The sequence below is a fragment of the Urocampus carinirostris genome, chromosome 16 (assembly GCF_059441175.1).
Source record: "Urocampus carinirostris isolate Australia breed hairy pipefish chromosome 16, RoL_Ucar_1.0, whole genome shotgun sequence".
NCBI classification, from domain to species: domain Eukaryota; kingdom Metazoa; phylum Chordata; class Actinopteri; order Syngnathiformes; family Syngnathidae; genus Urocampus; species Urocampus carinirostris.
This window is the reverse complement of record NC_142364.1, coordinates 10,863,893-10,887,101: the sequence shown is the minus strand read 5'-3', so window position 1 is coordinate 10,887,101 and position 23,209 is coordinate 10,863,893. Positions and strand designations below refer to the sequence as shown.

Below are 23,209 nucleotides of genomic sequence, written 5' to 3'. Positions count from 1 at the left end.
TACAAACCGGAAGAGCACCCTGCCCAAATTTCATTGACCAAAAGGGGCATGGAACACGAGATACGTCAGCGCGCTATAGCAGCCCGCTAACTAGCGTGCTTACGTGGTTGCCACATTGGTCGGGTCAACGTCCCCGTTCAGGCAATGTATGTACATTGTTAAGAAATCATAAAGTGCCCACTTTACAACCAATTTTTATGCAGGTAACACATTCTCGTGCTCAAAATTATTATTTTTTTTAATCTACAAAGTGAAAACAGGGAGGTTTGTGGTCTTATTTCCAAGTGAAACAAAAGTTGGGTTGTTCTTTTAGCAGTGCAGGCGACCGATGCTTAACGGGGTTAAAGTGACTTGACACATAAAGGGTTCGAACTATAAAACGGTTTTAGAAAACCCTAAAAAAGGACAGTTTTACAAAATTTGTCTACATTCGAATTGCTAGCTTCACGCATGGCCAAGTAGCTAACGAAGCTCTCTGCAAAGTTAAATATTAATTTTTTAAATTGAGCCAATTATTTTAGCCATGAAAGATTATCCCATAGGTAGCACAATGGGCCTGCATTCTCTTTATGATTTGTTTCCGCTCGGTCCCACGCACTGAAAATTCTGATCATTAGTCCAGACTAGTCTCGGCTTGAAGTATACAGTAGGATCAAAAGGGGCGTGTCCTATCTTGTGGTCTATACATATCTGTGGGCGCGGGTGGCAACTCGTATCAAATACGCATGCGCGCTTCCTTGCGCATGCCACTAAAATCCAAAGGGGCGTGGTCGTCCTAGGGAGCGTCCTGGGCTGGGTTTGGACGAAAACTTCAACTGGACCGCCTGCAAAGTAGCGGCTCGTCGAATCTCTCCAAAGTCTCTTTTCTTTTGTTCCGACGCTCCATCTGTCAGGTACGTCACACTTGGACCTTTTGTTTGAACATTTTTAGCCTCAAGTTACGGTTTCGAGTGATTTTTCTGTCTTATTTTTCCACGTTAACCCCTTTTCCTCTTTTCTTCGGCCTTCGGTCCGTTATAACGCTGTAATAACACCGTAATAACCACTTGTATTAGATAGAGCGCAGTTAAATACCATAAAAGGACATCAACCTCGCTTGCGCGATGATAGAACTCATGTTTCCTCGGGGAGAAAAGTGAACTCGTTTCTATTGTTTGTAGAACTCCTGCCTCACAGTTTAAAGGTCCAGTGTGTAGATCTGACCTTTGGCTTTTCTGTTTTGATTTTCTTACACATTTCTAAAAAAATAAATAAAAATGTCTCGATCGGAATTCGAGTCCGACGAGTGATGGATTTGAAATAAGAATCGCTTTACGATTGTATTGCCTCTGCAAGAGGTGATACATGGTTGCCATAGCGACAGGCAAGCAAATAGAGACAGAGGAAGCAGAGTCAGCTGCCACCAGATGTGGGCAAAGTTATGGGATGTTTTTTTTTTTTGCATGTGAGTTTTTAGCAGTCATGTTCTCGTCAAAGTACTTGATGACTAATTTCCTGGGGGCTGGGTTTGGGGTCTGCGCAAGGCATCATTTTTCCACAAGTAAAGTTTCGATAAAATCCTTCCACTGTACATAAAATAAGTTCTAGAATATACATTAGGAATTAATACTGAAATAAAACAAAATTTGTAATAAATGCACAAAGATTGGAAAATCACCCAAAGTTATCGAAATTAAACTTATTAGCAGAGCACCAATCAGGCAATACATACAATAAGACCATAAAATCCTCCCTTTCATTCCCATCCAAAACCCTAAATATTAGTTAAAATACAATGAAAACAAAATCGTAATAGAAGCAAAATATGGTTATGGAAAGGCACAGATTAACCATGTGAGGAATGAGACACGAGAAGGATTATCTTCACTGCGATGGCAACAGATGGCCTCAGGATTTTCAGTCATTGTACCACACTCTAACAGTGTGGTTTGTGCAGCGTGCATCCACTGTCCTTTAAGCTTTAGTTCAACGGCGCTGACGATCATCTTCCAGCCTCCAGTGGCCACTCGTTCTACATTTGAATTTAACAAACTTGGTCCAAAGGCAGGAACTGAAAAATATTTTACGTGCATGGTGCATCACCATTTAAGCTTCAGTTCAACCACGATGAAAAACATCTTCCCCACTCAAGCAGCCCTTTGTTCCATGTCTCTATCTCAAAATAAATTGCCCAGAGGCAGAAATCCATCGAAATGTACGCAAAATGCATCCAACGTCCTTTAAGCTTCAATTCAACAGCAGTGACAAACTCCTTCCACTCCCCAACCGCCCTTTGTCTGGTGGTTGAATTTAACAAACTTGGCCCAAAGGCAGAAACCCATGAACATTTACAAGCAAGGTGCATCCACTGTCCTTTAAGCTTCAGTTCAACCATGAAGACGATCTTTCTCTAGCCTCCATGGCCACATTTCAACCTAACAAACTTGATCCAAAGGCAGAAACTCCAAAAAATGTACGTGCATGGTGCATCACCTTTTAAGCTTCAGTTCAACCACGATGAAAAACTCTTTCCCCACTCAAGCAGCCCTTTGTTCCATGTTTCTATCTAAAAATAAATTGCCCAGTGGCAGAAATCAATAGAAATGTATGCACAAAGTGCATCCACCGTCCTTTAAGTTTGAATTCAACAGCAGTGACAAACTCCTTCCCCGCCCCAACAGCCCTTTGTTTGGTTGAATTTAACAAACTGGCCCCAAAGGCAGAAACTCGTGAAAATTTACAAGCAAGGTGCATCCACTGTCCTTTAAGCTTCAGTTCAACCGCGATGACGATCGTCCTCCAGCGTCAGTGGCCACATTTCAACCTAACAGACTTGGTCCAAAGGCAGAAACTCGTAAAAATTTACATGCAAGGTGCAGCCACTGTCCTTTAAGCTTCAGTTCAACCGCGATGACGATTTTTCTCCAGCCTCTGTGGCCACATTTCAACCTAACAAACTTGGCCCAAAGGGCAGAGACTCTTGAAAATTTACATGCAAGGTGCAGCCACTGTCCTTTAAGCTTCAGTTCAACCGCGATAACGATTTTTCTCCAGCGTCAGTGGCCACATTTCAACCTAACAAACTTGGTCCAAAGGCAGAAACTCGTAAAAATTTACATGTACGGTGCAGCCACTGTCCTTTAAGCTTAAGTTCAACCGCGATGAAAATCTTTCTCCAGCCTCAGTGGCCACATTTCAACCTAACAAACTTGGCCCAAAGGCAGAAACTCCAAAAAATGTACATGCATGGTGCATCCACATTTAAGCTTCAGTTCAATCACAATGAAAAACTCCGTCCCCACCCAAGCACCCCTTCGTTCCATGTTTCTATCTCAAAATAAATTGCCCAAAGGCAGAAACCCGTGAAAATGTACACGCAAGGTGCATCCACTGTTCTTTAAGCTTCAATTCAACCGCGATGACGATTGTCCTCCAGCCTCCGTGGCCACATTTCAATCTAACAAACTTGGCCCAAAGACCGAAACTCACAAAAATGTATGTATAGGGTGCATCCACATTTAAGTTTCAGTTCAACTACAACGAAAGACTCCTTCCTGTCCCCAACAGCCCGTTGTTTGGTGGTTGAATTTAACAAACTTAGCCCAAAGGCAGAACTCATGAAAATGTACATGCAAAGTGCATTCACTGTCCTTTAAGCTTCAGTTCAACAGCAGTGACTACTGCCTTCCTTTTCATTTGGTCCATGCAGACTTGGTCTAAAAAGAGCTCAGCCATGATTGTCATATCCCAGGAACGTTGGACTGGTGATTAAAAGACAAAAAAATGTTTCCGACTTTTTTTCTTGTTGTTGTTGTTTACGTCCTTCGGGTTGCCGGGAAATCTGATGAGAAAATTTCCAATCAAAGTGGGAAAATGTTTTTGAAGAACCTCCTAGGTGGATTCGGTTTTGTTTTTGTGCTGGAGCAGTTTGGTGTCTACTGATGGGGGAGGGAAGGCCCTTGTCGCAGTTGGGAGCCAAAGGGGGGTTAAGAGTGTTTGTTAGAGGGTGGATGCTGGGGGGGGGAGGAGGGAGATAGTGGATAAAAAACTGAAACTGATCATTCAGCTACCATTTGTAAGGGTTGCCATGTTTGTAGAACATTTCCTTGCCTTAATAAGCTTCTTATTTTTAGTAACACTCCCAATTGTCAATTGGTTCCATGCAATTTAGCACGGGCTGCTGTTTGTGTGCCTTCTTTGTGTTTTTTTTACCATCTCAAGCTTTGTTTCCATGGTTATTATGATTTTGATTCTTCCTTTAGAGTCACTGCAAGTCTTGGAACCCATAGCCAATAAATACAGGCGAAAAATACAGTATTGTATACTAGATTCTGAACCAGATGAAGAAAAGAATTGTGGGAGGTAATTCAGCTAATAGCATCCTGGCATTTTTATGAAGCCGTGACACAAACCAATAGCAGAGCAGGATCTTATATAACATCGACCAATAAAAGACAGGCAGCTAAGAAACATAAATACGTTTGAAATAATTAGTTTTTGACCTTACGTCATAGGAAAAGGGACGGAAAAACCTGGTATTCCACACTATATAGTGAAAGCGTTGTAGGCAGGGTTGCTTTATCCCGGAGACCCACTATATGACAAAAATTGTGAGATTTAAAGCAAAGTACGTACATATTTACCAATATTGACGTCTACATTATTCTTCACTCTTGGGTTTCCCAACTGATCAAATGAAGAAAGGAATTGTGGGAAGTAATTCAGCTAATAGCATACTGGCATTTGTATGAAGCTGTGACACAATCCAATAGCAGAGCAGAATTTTATATAACATCGACCGCTAGAAGACAGGCAGCTAAGAAACATAAATAAGTTTGAAAAAAATCAGTTTTTGGCGTTCTGTAACAGGAAAAGGGGACGAGAAAAACTGGTATTCCGCACTGTATAGTGAAAGCGTTGTAGGCAGGGTTGCCTTATCCAGGACATGACAAAAATTGGGAGATTTAAAGCAACGTACGTACGTACATATTTACCAATATTGACGTCTACAGTATTCTTCACTCTTCTGATCAGTGTTTTTCTTCTTTCTGAGCACACCGAAGGATTTTGTGGTCAACGTCGTTGGGAAAATGCCTTAAAGAGGGGTTAAAAATCATCTATTTTCACACTGTACAGTGAACATGTCGTAGGGTAGGTCGTGTATACCGAGGGTTCTACAGTTTAAGGAGCTTTAGTGAACAGACTGAGGAGATCATTTCTTCCTCATGCCATGGGGCTCTTTAACTCCACCTGGGGAGTAAAAGCCCACATTAAACCCCACATTTGTACATTTCCCCATTTTTATTACAGTGTGTATCTTCCGTAGCACTATTTAAATGCTCTTTATCGACACGTTAAATTGGGTATTTTTGTATTCCATATATTTTATCTTATTTTCTAACACAAGGATACTGCTGGATGTGTGAATTTCCCTACGGGGATGAATAAAGTATCTATCTATCTATGAAACATCGGATCAATTCGAAGGATTTTGCCTTCTTTAACGGCGAGGCTTTCAGTTCTTCCAAACATTTTCCTTTTTGTCTAGCAACATATCAGATTGGTGTTTGTTTTGGGTCATGTGATTATCGGGTGTGTCCGTCGGTGCCATTTATAGCCGCTAGAGAAGTTGATGATTCACAATTTAGAACATGATGTGGTTCTTCTTATGCTTGGGGAAGTTACAATGGAGGTACAAGGCCCTCTATTGTTTTTGAAGGGTAAAATGATTGAAAAAGGAACTTGAAATTGTGTGGGGTTGGTCGACGATGGAACATTAAATTGGCCTATCCTTGGACAAATATTTACACCGTGGAAAACAAAAGCCATCAGAAATACATGGGAGTAGATGCTTTTCATTTTTGTGGGCAGGTCCCGACACCATCTTGAGGGTATTAGGGGGAGAGGGGGTATAATCACAATTACATCACTTGGAAAAGGCACAAAAAGAATTGGCATCGTACCAGTGGTCATAAAAGTGGAGCTAAGTGATGTTTTTATGACGTAATTGGCCGCAGGAAATACTGTAAACAATTTTTGATGGATAAAGTTGGAAAACGTAAATAAATGAATCAAATAATAAACTAATAGGTGTTTTGTATGGAAAGGTATTGCATTCACTTGAAAGTATTTTTTTTTCTTGCAAAATTTAGATTTTTTTTTCACTTCTTTCCTAAAATTTGAGTTTTTCAAACTTTTTTCCCCCCAGGTTAATAAAAAATTGTGTTTTTCTCCCCTTATTTTGGAAATCAGGAAAAAACAAAAAAACAAAAACAAAAAAACAAACAAAAAAAATGTTTTGCTGGTTATTTTCTTTATTTTCTGTTTTGGGAAATATAGTCAGTCTGTTTTTCCCCCACCAAAAAAGTTTTCTTGCTGTATTTTTTCAGTTTTTTGACATTTTTTTTCTTTTTAGTTTGTGAAAAAAGAAATCAGTTTTTTATTGTATTTTATTCATTTTGGGCGGGAAATATTTTTTTTTTCTTGTTTTCTAATACTTTTTTCAGTTTTTCAAAATATTTTTTGTTTGATAGTTCTTTTTCATTATTTTTCCCCCCTCCCAGAATTTCTACACTACATTGACAACAAAATGCTTTGTAGAGGGCATGTTATGTGTCGAAGTGTCCTTGGGCAAGACACTGAATCCCTAATGCCCCCAATAAGTATGACTGACTCCCTATTGGTGTGCGAATGTGAATGGGTAAGTGTGAAGCACATTGTAAAGCGCTTTGGGAGGTGTTGATTGACTTGAAAAGCACTATATAAATGCAGACCATTTACCATTTTTGTCTTTTGAAAAACGTTTTCAGGTTTTGATAATAATATTTTTGTTTTGTTATTTGAAAAGTGTTTTTTTTAAAAAAATTTCTGTATAATCTTTAATAATTGCATTTTAGCCAATATAAAAAAAATTACATTAAAATTAAAGTATGCGATATAAAAAACTAAAAACATGATTATGGTAGAAAAACAGAAAATGTTTTTAAATAAAAATTGTATTTAAAAAAAAAGTGAAATAAATAATTGCATAAAAAACAGGTAAATAATAATTGCAAAGTAAAAAACGGAAAACATTTGCCAAAAAAGAATAACTAAATACATAAAAAACAGGGAATATTTGTGCCAAAAGTCAAAAACAGAAAAAAAAATTGCCAAAAAAGAATCGACTAAATATATAAAAAAAAACAGGGAAAGAATATTTGCCCCAAAAAAGTCAGAGAAACGAATGAAGACATTTAAAAACACAGCAAGAAATATTTGCAAAAAATATTTAAAAACATAAGAAAATGTTTGCAAGAAAAGACATGCTTCTAAAAAAAACAGGTAAAGACGTTTACAAAAAAAATAAATAAATAAAAATGACAAAAGAGAAAAATACATAAAATTAACAGGACATGAATAATAGCAAAAATAAGAATACATTTAAAAAAACAAAAAAATGAAAAAAAAATAAAAAGAATGAATACACTTAAAAACAGGAAAAAATGCAATCAATCACACTCTAAAAATACGAGTCTAAAAAAACAAACAGGGGATTTTTTCAAGTGCATGCGATCGGCATGGCTGGTTTTGCCAAGACTAAGAGAACTTGTTTGCTTGTTTCTCTCCTAGCGAGAGCAACATTTTTCCAAGAAGTCAACACAAGAGTGCTGTTGTTGCCGTTATAAGCTCCAATGACGTTTTGGTTTTTGCCATTTTCCAAGCCTGACTTCTCCACTTCTCCTTCTCAAGGAGCTTCTAACTTACTTTTTGCCTAAGATTTATTTGCTTCCTTGCGGAAACTCAACTACTTTGACTTATTTCTCACATGTTGCAATTGTCTCCACTCGTTTTGGCTCCATGAAAGGCAAATTGCTGAAGTCAGATGTCCATTCCCCACCCACTTCGCCCCCCCTTGCAATAAACAGGAGGTGCCGGAGACGGAGACACTTGAAAGCTTTTCTAGACTGGCGCCACCATCGCTTTTGCAAAATCGGAAAAAAAATTAGTCAAAGACTCCTTACCTTCCAGGGTTGTCCTGGCTTTTTACTATGAACACATTGCTTATTACACTAAAGAACAAATGTACGAAATTAAATCGGGTCATTATATTCCCTTTTCCCCCCTACTTGGTACAATTGAGGTGGCAGGGGCACTTGGTAAGGATACCTCGGGAGGGGCTATGGGCATATCAGACAGGGCATGCCAGAGAGAAAACATCTCCAGACTGGCCTGGAGACACTTCCTGACCCTGTTAAAGGAGCTGAATGAAGTGGTTAGGGAGCGAGACTGCCCAGTCTTCCCTGCCGACTCTGGCTTTCCAGTTAAGGCTGCCACCCCCACAATTTAACCCAAGGCAATCAGCAGAAAATGGATGAACAGAACTTGTTATAGTTGAGGTGGCTCAGGCATCTGGTCAGGATACCCCCTAGATGCCTCCTCTCAGGAAGTGTTCCAAGCATGTCCCATCGGTAGGATTTCTCAGGCACAACCCAGGACATCCCAAAAAGAAGATGTCGATAGACTAGCCTGTGAACGCCTCGGGATCCTTCCGGATAAGCTAGACGAAGTGGGTGGGGAAAAAAGAGGGCCAGGCTTCCGTACTGAGGCCAGAGACAATGTTTTCTCGCTGGCCTGGGAGCACCTCAGGATCCCATCAGATGAGCTGGATGAAGTGGCTGGGGAGAAAGAGGTGTGGGCTTTCCAATTAAGGGGAGAAACAACATCTCTAGGCTGGCTTGGGAACACCTTGTAAAGTGGCTAGGGTAAGGAAGGTTTGGACCTTACTGCTGTACCTGCCCCCTCAATGACTCACGGACCCACCAAACCCCCTCCACAATATAACCCTAGAGAAACAAAAAGGGAATGCATGGATGCATTTAACTTGGTACAGTTGAAGTGGCTAAAGAATTGGGAAAGAAAAACTCCTGGATGCCTTCCTTGGGATGTGTTCTAGAATGAACAAGTTCTTAGGGGCGACCTAAGACACTTCAGAAAAATAACGTGGGTGGCTTTGGAACCCTTCAGGATCCCATCAGATGAGCTGGACAAAGTGGCTAGCGAGAAGAAAGACTTGACGCTGGATAAGCAGAAGAAAAAAGATGGATTTCACTAATTAATTGCTTCTGATGACAAAAAGCATCAAATATGTAGTTAAGATGAGGTGGTTCAGGTATCTGGTCTGGTCACCTCCCTGCAGAGGTGTTCCAGGCAGTAGTTCCTAAGGCCGACCCAAGACAAGCAGAGGCACGACGTATACAGGTTGCCCTGGTGACGCCTCGGGACCCTGACAGATGAGCTGGATGAAGTGGCTGGGTAGCATAAAGTCAGCGTTCCCTGATGGCACTCCCAAAGCAGAAAAGTAGAAGAGCATGAATGGATGAACAGACCTTGGAACTAGTGTGAATCAGAATCCCCCCAACCACCTCCTTCCCACAACACATGACTCACTATGTCCAGGAGCTAATATCTTACTATAGCTTACTATTATTATTATTATTATATGTCCATTAACATTATTACCGTTGTGTTTTTTCCCGCAGGCGGGATGGTGACGCACCCAGAGTTCGAGCGTGCCGGAAAGAAACCGGGTCTTCAGGTCTGGAGGGTGGAGAACTTGGACCTGGCCCCTGTTCCTGAAAATCTGCACGGGGGGTTCTACACCGGGGACGCCTACATCATACTCAACACCATCAAGCAGCGTTCAGGAAATCTGCAGTATGACCTTCATTTCTGGCTGGGTGAGTGAGACCATTAATACTTTAGGGCAGAACCCTAAAATATACGAGAAAAACTGTAGGTGTAAAAATGTAAATTTTCTACTAGATAAATTGGCTTGTTAACCTCCTTGGTGTTTTGCCTAGAATGAATAACCAAAGCACCTCAAATAAACGGCTAGAGGACTGACATTTTTCCCCGAGAGTAGGTAGGACTCCCAGAGATTGTTTTGAATTGGCCCGTTTAACTTCTTAGGAGTTTTGTTTCAAGTGAAAAAGTTGGCACCTACAACTTCTAGAAGACTGAGATTTTCTTCTGGGTTATACAAATATACGTAGGTAGGTTTAAAAATGTCCTTTTTGGGGCACAAGGACTTCCAGAGGACATTTTGAAGTTGCTTATTTATCTCACGTCGAGTGCAGTTAACCTTTTCGGTGTTTAGTTTTAAATTGATAAAGTAAGCACAACTGCTAAAATATGTTTGTTTTATTAATTAGGTTATATACAAATATGTCCTGGTAGGTGTAAAAATGACCATTTTGGGGTTCCCAGAGGCCATTTTGGATTGCTGTGGAGCAGGGGTCAGCAACCTTTTTGGTGTGGCGTGCCACTTTCAAATTTCCTTGTAAATCAGTGTGCCACACCAAGATTAATGACTCGCACAACATATTTTTAATATTCAACAGAGCTTTCATTTTACACCTACCACACCATTCATCAAATCATATCTTGTTGCAGAAAATATCAAAACTTGAAATAACTGCAGTAAAGCAGAAGGCACGCGCGCACACACACACGGACACACTTAAAAATATTCGCCATCAGTAAATGGTTTTCTGTGCTTTGCTATGCAGTGAGCAATGTGATAGCTTGCTTCAGTGGTGGCGTTTTTAGCAGTGACAAAGGTCTTCAGGGTCTGTTTGCAGTACCTGGACACAGCGCGTTTTAATGTCTCCGCCATCCTCATCCTTGAATTCATGTTCATGTTTCGTCTCGTAATGACGTTTAACACTTGCTGTGCGAGGTACAACGCTCTCGAGGCATAATGCACAAAACAGCAGTCATTTTTTTTGCACAAAGCCTCATTCGTCTGTCTACGCTGGCTGGAAATAACGAGATGTTTGCGCTCGAGGAGCCATCATGATTCGTTCATTTATCGCGCGCGTGTTTCGTTGGCTGGGTTAAAAAACGGATCTCTCATCTGCGAGGCACCGCGCAAACACACACTGACACACGAAGCAGAGGAGGAGGGGAGCTAACGTAAAGCCTCCAAATAACACGGCACGTAACTGAAAATGTCTAAATTTCAGGCAAAAATGCGCATTTTAAAAATACAATTATTATTTGCCGTGCGCTCACGTGCCACTGGTTAACCCCTCGCGTGCCACTGATGGCACGCGTGTCATAGGTTGCCAACCCCCCCTTGCTGTGGAGTATGTTAAAGGAAGCACTTAAGTAAAACTCTAGTGGACTGAATGTTCTGCCAGATTTGATAAAGATGGGCACAAAGAATCCTCATTTGCCATGTTGGTGTTTTACCTGATATGAATAAAGAAGGTACCTTAAAAACTGCTAGAGGACTAAAATTTTCATCCAGGTTTTATAAAAGTAGGTAGGTAGGTCTAATGTCCATTTTTGGGCAAAAAGACCGCCAGAGACCATTTCATGTGCGTAGCGAATAGTGGGCGGGTCTCGTGACACATGAGTGTTTTCCTGCAGGCGACTTCTGCAGTCCCGACGAGCGAGGCTCGGCGGCCATCTTTACCGTCCAAATGGACGACTTCCTGGGTGGAAAACCGATCCAGTACCGGGAAGTCCAGGGACACGAGTCCAAGACTTTTCTGGGCTACTTCAAGTCCGGCATCAAGTACATGGTGAGATTCCGTTTTAAAGGTTTGTCCTTCGAAGCGCTAGAATGTTCGTCTTTTGGTGGTACTAGAAAGGGGGTGTGGCTTCCGGCTTCAAGCACGTGGTTACCAATGAGGTGGTGGTCCAGCGAGTCCTCCAGGTTAAAGGTCGGCGGGTAGTCCGGGCCACCGAGGTCCCGGTCAGCTGGGACAGTTTCAACCAAGGAGACTGCTTCATCCTCGACTTGGGAAACGTGAGAAGCTCCGCCCCCGTGGCGATCGCGAGTCCTCGCCGGCTTCTGATTGGTTGTTTGGGTCCTGGCAGGAGATCTACCAATGGTGCGGCTCTCAGAGCAACCGTTTTGAGAAACTGAAGTCGACCCAAGTGGCGAAGGGAATCAGGGACAACGAACGCAGCGGCAGGGCTAGAGTCTACGTCTGCGACGAGGGCAGCGAGAGGGAGCGCATCATCGAGGTGGGGGCGGGGTCACCGCTTCAGAAAAACGAAGGAGGTTCTGAAGGCAGAACTCAAAACGAGTCCTTGTGGACCTTTTAGGTTTTAGGAGAAAAACCAGAGCTGCCTGTCGGTGATTCAGATGACATTAAGGCCGATGCGTCCAACAGGAAGAGGGCCAAACTCTACAAGGTATGAGGCCTTCCTTCCTTACTTCCTTCTTTTCATCCTTCCTTACTTCTTTCCTTTCTTCTCTCCATCCTTACATCTTTTCTCCTGTCTGTCCATTCTCCCATCCTTCCCTCCATCTATCCATTCTTACGCTTGGCCATCTTTAATCCTATCCTTCTTCCCTTCCTTAAGTCTTCCTTTCTTGCTCTCTCTTCTATCTATTCCCATTTCCTTCCTTCCACCCGCCCAGATCTTATTTCCTTCCTTTTTTTGCAGTTTCCTCCTTTCCATCAGTCCATACCTATCTCCTTCCATCCATTTTTTTTACTTCCTTGATCCTTAATTTTATTCCTTGTCCTTCGTACATCTTCCCTACCTGCCTTCCATACGCCTGTCCTTCATATATTCATCCCATCTACCTTCTTTACTCTTGTCCTTCGTATATACTTCCTAATTTTCTATCTCCCCCTCTGTCCGTCCTTATTTCCTCTTTACTCTCTTATTTCCTTCCGTACCCCGTTCCATCCATCCTTCTTCGCTTCCTTTTGTCTTTCCTTGCTCCATTACTTGCTTAAACTTTTCCGTCCATTCTTATTCCTGTTTTTTGTCCATCCTTTCCAAAACCCTCCTTACTCCTTCTTTCCTTCATTCCATGCATTCTTTACTTTCCATCAGTCCTTTCTTAATCCCTTTATTCTGCCCTTCCTTCCTCCTCGCTTATCATCTTTTCACCTTTCTTCCCTAATTCTTTGCTTATGTCCTTCCATCTGTTCCTTGCGCCCTTTTTTGCTTCGTTTCTCCCTTCCGTCATTTCCATTCTCTTCCTCCTATCCATCCATGCTTACTCCTGTCTGTTCTATATCTTTCCCATCTACCTTTCTTACTCCTGTCCTTCATATATTCTTCCCATCTACATTCTTTACTCTTATCTATAGTGTATACTTTCTATTTTCTTGATTTACTCCCTCTTTCCTTCCTTATTCCCTTTTTTCCCACCTTACTAAATTCCCCCCACCTGCCTTCCTTCCTACTGTCCTTCCTCCTTTTTTATGTAATTCCTTATTTCTGTTTTTGGATCCCCCTTCCTTACTTCCTTTCTTTCTCTTTTGTAGAACATTCCTTCCATTTTTTGCATCCAGGCTTTTGCTTCATTCTTCCTCCCTTCTGTTTATTTGTCCTTCCTTCCTAACATTTGTCATTCTTTCCTCCCTGGGCAGGTGTCCAACGCCAGCGGTGAGATGGCCATGGCTCTGGTGTCTGAGGAGAACCCCTTCCCCCAAAGCGCCCTGGAGAGCGGCGACTGCTTCATCCTGGACCACGGCTCTGATGGCAAAATCTACGTGTGGAAAGGTTTGCCAGACGCCACTTACAAAAAAAAAAAACCCCATCTATGATGGCACCGACTCCATTTCCCGTCTTTCTCTGCCAAGGTCAAGGCGCCAACATGGATGAGCGCAAGGCATCCATGAAGGCAGCGGAGGAGTTTATCAAGAAGATGGGCTACCCCAAGCACACGCAGGTTCAAATCTTGCCGGAAATGGGCGAGACGCCGCTCTTCAAGCAGTTCTTCAAGAACTGGCGCGACAAAGATCAAACTGTCGGCATGGGCGTGGGTTATGTGGCTAATAGCATCGCTAAGATCCCCAAAGTGGCCTTCGACGCCGCCTCCCTGCACGATTCCCCTGCCATGGCCGCGCAACACGGCATGGTGGACGACGGCAGCGGGAACAAACAGGTCAGATTTATTCTATGGTCCTAAAATGAGCACAAGTGAGCTCTCTGCTTCTGAGGTCCCTCTACTGGTGTGGAGTGGAATAGGTTCTAATGACAAATAGCTTAAAGAAAAAAGGAAGGGTAGTGTTGGGAATTAAAATTTACCAAATTGTTTGAATTAGTTATCAGACTCCATTAACCAAACACAACCGACATTCTCCTAACAATGCGCGCTCATTTCTTGATGGGAAAATATGGACAAGAGACCGGCATTTCCACACAGGAGCAGATTAAATTTCTTAAATATTTTAGCTAAGTGAACTCCATTAATTATATGGCCGAATTAGCGGAATTAGAGTCACTTGAGTCTTAGTCAAGCCTCCTCTCTAGCTTCTGCCTTTCTTTCGACCCACGTCTCTTCCGCAAGCTGGTGTGCCTGCTCCTCTCATGGGCATGCCAATGAAAGCCCCCACGTGGGGTCCACCCCCTCGCGTCGATGTCTGGAGAAACTCAAAACAACACCGAGCGTTTATCAAAACAATGCCTGACGTCCTTCGTCAGAGTTCTATTATCAAAATTCCCCAGCTAAAACATTTAGCATTTGGAACGGCGTGACCTGAAGCCCACTCAGTAGAAATCTTCATTGCACTCGATAAATGTAACTTGTATTAAATCGTATAAAATCCTTTGTAGTAAAATGTAGGAAATCCTTCAGTAGCGAAGGCAGGAATTTTTCCAAAATTGCGACACATGTATATTTTATTTTTAGCCAAAATACAAAGAAAAAAGTGCTATCTATTTGCGTTTTAATCTGAAAAAAACATTTCACAATTTTTTTCATGATGTACGACTTGATTTCTAGTTTACCGTTGATACTGTTCCTTGTTTTGTCCCCAATTTTTTTTAACGCACCGTCTTTTTCATCAGATTTGGCGTGTGGAAGGCTCAGACAAGGTGTCGGTGTCACCATCCACTTACGGACAGTTCTACGGAGGCGACAGTTACATCATTCAGTATGACTACCAGCACGGAGGACGCAGAGGACACATTATCTACATGTGGTGAGTGTCCTCAATCCTAAGGGCTCAAGCTACAAGGGGAATGGAGGTTCTAATTTGGGTGGTTTCTTGCTGCCCTGACTTCGGTTGCCTTGTCCCTGCTGAGTCCCCTCTTCCTGTTCACCCGGTCTTGCATCATCTTGTCCTGACTGTCTTGGATTGTCTTGTCGACCTAAATAGACTTAGGGTTTGCCTTTTCCATCTGGACTCTGGTTATCTGGTCTTCCCTGACTGACTTGGTTGGTCCCGTCTACCAAAACTGACTAGGGTCGCCTTGTCCATCCTTGCTTTGGTTTGTCTCGTCTACCCTGACTGACCTGGGTCACCTCATCGCATTGACTTTAATGGCCTCGTCCATCCTGGTATGGTTGTCTTGTCTGCCCTGACTGAATTGGTTAGTCATGTCCACCAAAACTGACTTGGGTCGCCTCGTGTACCCTGACTGACTTGGGTCACCTCATCTGCATTGACTTTAATTGCCTCGTCCATCCTGGCTTTGGTTGTCTTGTCTGCTCTGACTGACTTGTTCAGTCACGTCAAACAAAACTGACTTGGGTTGCCTGGTCCATCCTGACTTTGTTTAGTCTCATCTTCCCAGACTGACTTGGGTCACCTTATCCGGATTGACTTTAATTACCTCGTCCATCCTGGCTTTGGTTGTTTTGTCTGCCCTGACTGACTTGGTTAGTCACGTCCACCAAAACTGACTTGGGTCGCCTCGTCCATCTAGACTTTGGTTTGTCGTGTCTAGCCAGACTGACTTGTGTCACCTCATCTGCCTTTACCTTAATTTCCTTGTGCATCCTGGCTTTGGTTGCTTTGTCTGCCCTGACTGACTTGGTTAGTCACGTCCACCAAAACTGACTTGGGTCGCCTCGTCCATCTAGACTTTGGTTTGTCGTGTCTAGCCAGACTGACTTGTGTCACCTCATCTGCCTTTACCTTAATTTCCTTGTGCATCCTGGCTTTGGTTGCTTTGTCTGCCCTAACTGACTTGGTGTGTTGCGTCCACCAAAACTGACTTGGGTCTCCTCGTCCATCCTGACTTTGTTTTGTCTCGTCTACCCTGACTGACTTGGGTCACCTCATTTGCCTAGACTTTAATTGCCTCGTCCACCCTGGCTTTGGTTTGTCTCATCTACCCTGACTGACTTGGTTAGTCACGTCCTCCAAAACTGACTTGGGTCGCTTCGTCCATCCTGACTTTGGTTCGTCTCGTCTACCCTGACTGACTTGGGTCACCTCATCTGCTTTGACTTTAATTGCCTCACCCATCCTGGCTTTGGTTGTCTTGTCTGCCCTGACTGACTTGGTTAGTCACGTCCAACTAAACTGACTTGGGTCGCCTCGTCCATCCTGACTTTGGTTTGTCTTGTCTACCCAGACTGACTTGTGTCACCTCATCTGCCTAAACTGTAATTGCCTTGTGCATCCTGGCTTTGGTTGCCTCGTCTGACCTGACCGACTTAAGTCATCTCGTCCACTTGGGTCGTCTCGGGCGCACAGACTTGAGTTGTTTTATCCATCCTGACTTTGCTTGCCTTGCCCGTTTTAACCAACATGGTCTTTCTCATCCCCCTAAACGTACTCTTGTCCTCTAGTCTGCCTAAAATGACTTGGTATGTCTTCATGACTGAGTTGAGTCCTCTCATCCGTCCTCGTTTTTGTCGTCTCATCCATCCTGACATCAGTTATCGCTTCTGTCCATCTCAGGCAGGGCCTGGAATCCAGCCAGGACGAAAAGGGAACCTGCGCCCTGCTTAGCGCCCAGCTGGATGAGGAACTCGGTGGTGGTCCCGTGCAGGTAGCCTCTTTTGTCAGCCTCTCAGGTCCCATTTGGCGTTTTCTGTCCTTTCCTTCTGTGACCTTCCCTCCCTCGGCTTCTTCTTCCCCGCCTCCATTTCACCTCGCTTCTTTTTCCTCAGGTGTCGGGCGCTCGTATAACCACTCAGGTGATTCTCCTGATTTTCCCGGCTGCATCTTGTCTTTTAGTGCACACAGCCAGCGACAAAATTCCAATGTCTCTTATTTTGACCGAGGATAATGAAGCACACGTAGTCCTTGTGGATACCTTTAAATCACATTTTTTTTCAATCAATATCATCCTGGCTGTGTGGATAGATATCTTCTGTCACTTTCACCCCAACGTAGATTTTTGTGTGCATGACAACCTGCTAGATGTGGACACTAAATTGCACCTCAGTTGCATGAGTGTTTTGGGAAGTAACCTAGAAAGTAGGACTCATTAGCAACTATTTCAACTCCAGAATTATTTTCCACCAATATGTGTTCATTTTGTATGACAATGGTGAATTGTATTCTAACATTTATGCTTAAATTACTCTCTTTGCATGTCACTAAAGAACATTTAATCCATTGAGGTGCGTGTGATAGCAAATATGCATCCTAATCTTCTAGAGACGAGAGACAACAGGTGTCTACTAAATGCCATAATCCCCACAGAGAGTAAAATTAGATGGAGATCTCACATAACACGATTGTTTATGGACTAAAATGCAGCAATTTAGTCGCTGACCAGCTGGTTAATCAGCCAACAATATTTGCTGATCGGAACGAAGCCCTGACAAAAATCGTCTGCAAGGAAGTCATGCAGTTCTCAAAACCTGCCACCAGGTAGCAGCAAAGCAAGCAACACAAAAGGCAATCGCTCTCCAAAAGAAGTCACTAAGACGGCTTTTAAAAATAGGCGATTTTCTTGCAAAAATGTCTTAATACAATGGTATTAAAAATGGGTTTCGTTTATGAAAATTGTTCGTCTATTGAATACCGATTCCTGAGCTTTAAAGCATGCGGTACCTTTTAGAGACAACCTGATGATGTCACTTCTGTTTTTAACCATGTGCACGGTTCATTTCTTCAGAATGACACGAGTGCCACAGTATGTCTCAGATTTGTTTTGTTTCTTGCCTACTGTGCAAACATCCCTGCTCTTAAACATGCTGTGCCTTTTAGAGACAGCTTGGTGATGTCACTTTTGTGTTTTTAACTATGCGCACGGTTCATTTCTTCAGAATTAATGTCACGAGTGCCACAGTATGTCTCTGATAGATTTGTTTTGTTTCTTGCCTACTGTGCAAATATCCCTGCTCTTAAACATGCTGTGCCTTTTAGAGACAGCAAGGGGATGTCAGTGATGTTCCTTTCGACATGCACATTGTATAGTCTTGCAGAATTCAGTACCAAAGAAAGTCTAAGACTCTGCTCTAACACTTGTTTTGCACAATTCATTTAAGTGCGCTAGTTTTCATCATCGTTTTGCATGAATAACTTATTTGGGTGTAGAAATAGGTAGGTTTTTTTGGCTCACCTTTTGCATATTTTGGTTATTTAGCGTTGCCAGGTATGTTTACTAAAAATATTTTTTGGGGAAAAGGTCATTTGTATCATGGTTAAATAGAATAAAATCAACATTTGCTAGCTTGGACTCTCCCGCAGGATTTCGCTCAAGTTTTGGGAGCGTTGTGATTGGCTGCTCATCTGACGATGACCACGCCCACATTTTTAGCCGAAGACTAAACAATGCACAATTTCATATACCGCCCCTAGGTGAGAGTCGTGCAAGGCAAAGAACCCGCCCACCTGATGAGTCTCTTTGGAGGACAGCCAATGGTGGTCTACAAGGGCGGTACCTCCAGGGATGGCGGCCAATCAGAACCTGCCGAGACCCGCCTCTTCCAAGTGCGCTCGAACTCGGCCGGCCACACCCGAGCCGTGGAGGTAAGACGGAAGAAACTCTGGAAATTGGAGGCGGAGTTTAATTTCTACACCTTGGAGGCAGAGTTTATCTTCTCTGCCTTGGAGGTGGAGCTTAACTTGGAGGCGGAGCTTAACTCCTCTATCTCCAGGTGGACGCGGTGGCTGCCAACCTGAACTCCAACGACGCTTTTGTCCTGGTGAGCCCCGGCGGTTGCTTCCTGTGGGCGGGGCATGGGGCTAGTGGCCCCGAGAAGACGGGGGCCCAACAACTCTGCCACATCCTCAACGTGTCCCCAACAGAGATGCCTGAGGGAGGGGAGACTGGTGAGGAAACCTATACACAAATTTGTGCCCTTTCCCTTTTTTAGCAATAAGAATGAGAAACCTGGCTTAGCAAGAGAAGTGATTCACATATTTGTATTTACCGTATTTTCCGCACTATAAGGCGCACCGGGTTATAGGGCGCACCCCGAAAAAATAGTTTTTGGTCCTATTTTTGACATACATAAGACGCACCGGATTATAAGGCGCTACAATGGGAACGTGGACAAAACAGTCAGATAGTTCAGTCCAACTTATTACCCCCTTAACATTCCCAAAGCTTGCAAAGACGCAAATACGTGTCGAGAACACGTGCGGATGCGGTGTCCGTACGATGTCACTCAAATGCATCGTTCCATCATTCGGAAGGTTAAAGTATTGGGATTCAAGAAATGCCAACCATTCCTTAATATCTATTTTCTTTTTCGCTTGCAACTTTACTGTGCATATGACAATAAACACTTGGAATTGAGTTTAATTTAAAAATAGACACTCCATTCCATCCATTATCTGCACCGCTTATCACAGAAACATCGAGTTCAGTCTGAAACAAGATACAGGGATAATATATAGCCAGAGTAGCTCACCGAAGTCGTTGTGTTCATAATAATGTGCAGCCAATGTCCTCTTATATCCGTGAGTGTAGTAAATCCAGGAGAATAAAATATTTACAAATACAGAATAGTAAAAAATGCTTTCTGTATGCCGTCAACCACGTGCTATCTTTTTCGGCCAATTGCAGGCTTTGTTTTGCCGTTTAAGCCTATGCCAGCCTGTAAATGATAAAAAGGATCCGCCCCTTGACCTCCGAATAACTTTAGCCAATAGTGATCGATTCAAATGATGATTGACACATCTTTTTTGGCCAATTGCAGGCTTTGTTTTGCCGTTTCAGCCTATGCCAGCCTGTAAATGATAAAAAGGATCCGCCCTTTGACCTCCGAATTACTTTAGCCAATAGTGATCGATTCAAATGATGATTGACACATTGGTTAGCCAATGAAACGCCGGTAAATAAATCCCAGCATACACCGTGGACTACTTGGCGTTCGGGGGAAAATCTAGTCGGCGGCTGCAAGTTAGCTGGAAGACTTTGCGACTTAATGTTGATCCATAAATAAGGCGCACTGTATTATAAGGCGCATGGTCAGCTTTTGAAAAAAAATAAAGGCTTTTAGGTGCGCCTTATAGTGCGGAAAATACGGTACATGTGTTATCTAAAGATTTGCTTCAATGGTTTACTCCTCCCTTTAGCATCATTGCAAGTCTTGGGACTCATAATTGGACATATTGAAGCTTATTACATGTAATGTTTACAAAAAAATATGTCTTGATTAAGATAATTCCTTTTCAGCATTGACTTTAGCATAGGCGCTAGCAAAAGATGAAGATTTTGGGTTTACATCCCTGATGTTTCTCAACTTCCTTGCCACATTTTGTGTTTATATCTATATTTTTCTTCCTACGTAATAATTATTAAAGCCATCGCTTTATGAGAGATATTAGAGCTAAGTCTGTGAAAGTATCTCTTCATCATTTGAAGATCCGTTTCCTTGGTTATCTTGTTTTTACTTCTCCCTTTAGCATCACTGCATGCCTTAACTCATAAGCCACAGAAATTGGATTTCGTTATGAGACAGCGAAGAAAATCACAAAAAAAGAGAAAATATACATCAATGTGTTGAACAAGATCACTCCCGCTTTTAGCATTGACTTTAACATTGGCGCTAGCAACCCAATGGAGAGAGAGAAGGCATTGTAGGAGGTAGTTCAGCCGATAGCAAATCTGTATTTTCATGATGTTGTGACGCCAACCAATGGAAGACCATGGTTTTTTTATGACGTCAACCAATAGCAGACAGAGACGAAACTAAGTTTTGCGGGATGTGAATTTGTTGTTTGTAGTTGGAAAAAAATAACCCATCTTATTACACACTGTTAAGGAACTAGTTATAAGGCGGAGACGCTGTATCCCGGGGTCTACTGTATTTAATTACGTGAGTTGGTTTTGTGACACGTATTCCTTGCATGAGATAACTCAATCATCCACCCCTAGACGACTTCTGGGACATTTTGGGAGGAAAAAGCGAATATCGCACCTCCACCAGGCTGAAGGACAAAATGGACGCCCATCCTCCTCGACTCTTCGCCTGCTCCAACAAGACCGGAAACTTTATCGTAAGTTATTTTGTAGCCAAAAAAGAAAATAGAATTAAAAAACATACCAAAATCCTGCAGATTGAGGAAGTTCCAGGTGAGATGATGCAGGATGACCTGGCCACAGATGATGTCATGATCCTGGACACTTGGGAGGAGGTAGGACGATTTGGACGAAACGTGTGCCTCGTCGTCACAAAAGGACGTGTAACATGCTAAATTAGCATGCTAGAAGCTAACGTTCTTCTCGTTACCAAGGTCTTCGTCTGGATCGGTAACGAGGCCCATGACGAGGAGAAGACCGAAGCCATGCCGTCTGGTGAGATCTTGAGGCCAATTTGTGCAGTGTTTGAGGCTAACTTGTACATGCTAGCATTCATTTTGTATAATTACTTGAAGCTAATTGAGACATTCATCCCAGTGTCAGACACTCTGCAACGTCATTGAGGCTAACTAGTACCTGCTGGGATTTTATAGTTTTATAGTTTGAGTCAGAAACTTGGTGTGGTCCTTGGGGCTGCCTAGTACCTGCTAGCATTGTTTTTTTATTTAAAAACCTGATTCCAATTTAGACATTCGCGTGTTAGCATTTTCTTTTTCACGCAGCGCTACGCTACATCGAGACGGACCCGGCTAACAGAGACCGCAGAACTCCGGTGGTGAAGATCAAGCAAGGTTTTGAACCGCCAACCTTTACCGGCTGGTTCCTGGGCTGGGACCATGACTACTGGACCAGCGATCCCCTGGAGAGGGCCATGGCCGAACTAGCCATGTGAATCAGCTATATGCTAGCTGCTAGCATGCTATTCTAGCAATGTAACACAAACAAAATGCAGACTTAGCTCTATGATAACTGATAGCATGCTAATGTAGCAACGTAACAAAGAAATGTGGCCTTAGTTTAGTTCAAAGCACCTTTATGTTTACAGGGTTTTATTATACAATGCAAATTTGGTCCGTATTTACTTTGCCAAATTTAGCAAAAGGGCTAAAATAGCCTTATTGTGCCTGCTGCTTGGCATAATTTGCTATATGGTACTTTCTTTTGCCAGTTCGACCTTTAGCACACATTGCCATCACAAAAATAAAGTCGACTTGAAATCTATATGCTGTGTGTGTCCCCCTCAAAAAGCATTACACGTGTATCGAATGTTAGCTGCTAGCATGCTAATGTAGCATGCTAATGTTGTAGTGTAACAAAACAAAAATAAAAGAGACCTTAGTTCGCTTTTGAGATGAAATGATAGCGCTACATTTTTCCAAGGGTTTTTGTTCCGAGACAATCAGAACTTTCTATATTGGCCAAAACTAGCAAAAGCGTACAACAACGTTTGGACATTATTGTGCCGGCTGCTTAGCAGAATTTTTGCTAGTTTTTGCATACCTTACCATGACAAAAATAATAGTTAATTCAAACCTGTGTGACTGTGTATATTCCAATTTATATACAATAGTCATCAATAAGTTCTCAAGTGGGGGGTCTTAAAGTGAAGCTTTTATATATCGGTATAGATATTTATCCTTATCCACTCCGAACCCTTCATGTCCTAGGTAAAATGTGTAATGTATATGATTCGACATTTAAATTTGATTCAGCTTTGGTGCGACATGACTTTAGGTGGTACAGTGCAGTAACAGGTGGATGCAGAGGGGGTAGCTATAATCGCCTTCTCATTTTTAATTATAGTCCCCATCTTTGATCGCTTACAGCCATGCAACTTGGGATGGTGATGCGTGCCTTCTCCATGATTTTTGATCATCAAGCTTCCGTTTCCATGGTTGTCATGTTTTTGCTTTTCCCTTTAGCATCACTGCAAAACTTGGAACCCATAGCATATAACATTGGTAAAATGGCGGCGCCCTCTGTTGGCTGCGGCTGCATCGGCTCGCTACAACGGGTCAGGTGTATCGACATTTCGTTCTTACAAAGAATGACAATACAAAGGAAATTATTATTATTATTATTATATAAATGCTGTACAAAAATTCAGTATTCATTGCTGACTGGCAAAGTCTGTACAAAGCGCAGGTGATTCTTAACTGAAAAAAGGTGGAAAGGCATTGTGGGAGGTAGTTCAGCCAAATAGCGTATCTGC

The 23,209-nt window shown here is 42.6% G+C and overlaps 1 protein-coding gene across 2 annotated transcripts; it reads left to right on the top strand.

Moving 5' to 3' along the window:
- Positions 1-734: 734 nt before the first annotated feature.
- gsna (gelsolin a) lies at positions 735-22,218 on the top strand. Of its 2 annotated transcripts, XM_088355801.1 has the most exons (17): positions 735-893; positions 9,501-9,698; positions 11,395-11,549; positions 11,615-11,776; positions 11,848-11,997; positions 12,079-12,168; positions 13,365-13,497; positions 13,578-13,882; positions 14,788-14,921; positions 16,632-16,722; positions 16,844-16,870; positions 18,486-18,656; positions 18,785-18,959; positions 21,013-21,134; positions 21,195-21,272; positions 21,372-21,432; positions 21,720-22,218. In XM_088355801.1, exons 2-17 carry the CDS (start codon positions 9,506-9,508, stop codon positions 21,887-21,889), a joined length of 2,217 nt encoding a protein of 738 aa, XP_088211927.1. In that variant the 5' UTR covers positions 735-893; positions 9,501-9,505; the 3' UTR covers positions 21,890-22,218. The 2 variants fall into 2 exon arrangements, with proteins under 2 accessions (XP_088211927.1, XP_088211928.1); XM_088355802.1 differs by lacking the exon at positions 16,844-16,870.
- Positions 22,219-23,209: the final 991 nt, after the last annotated feature.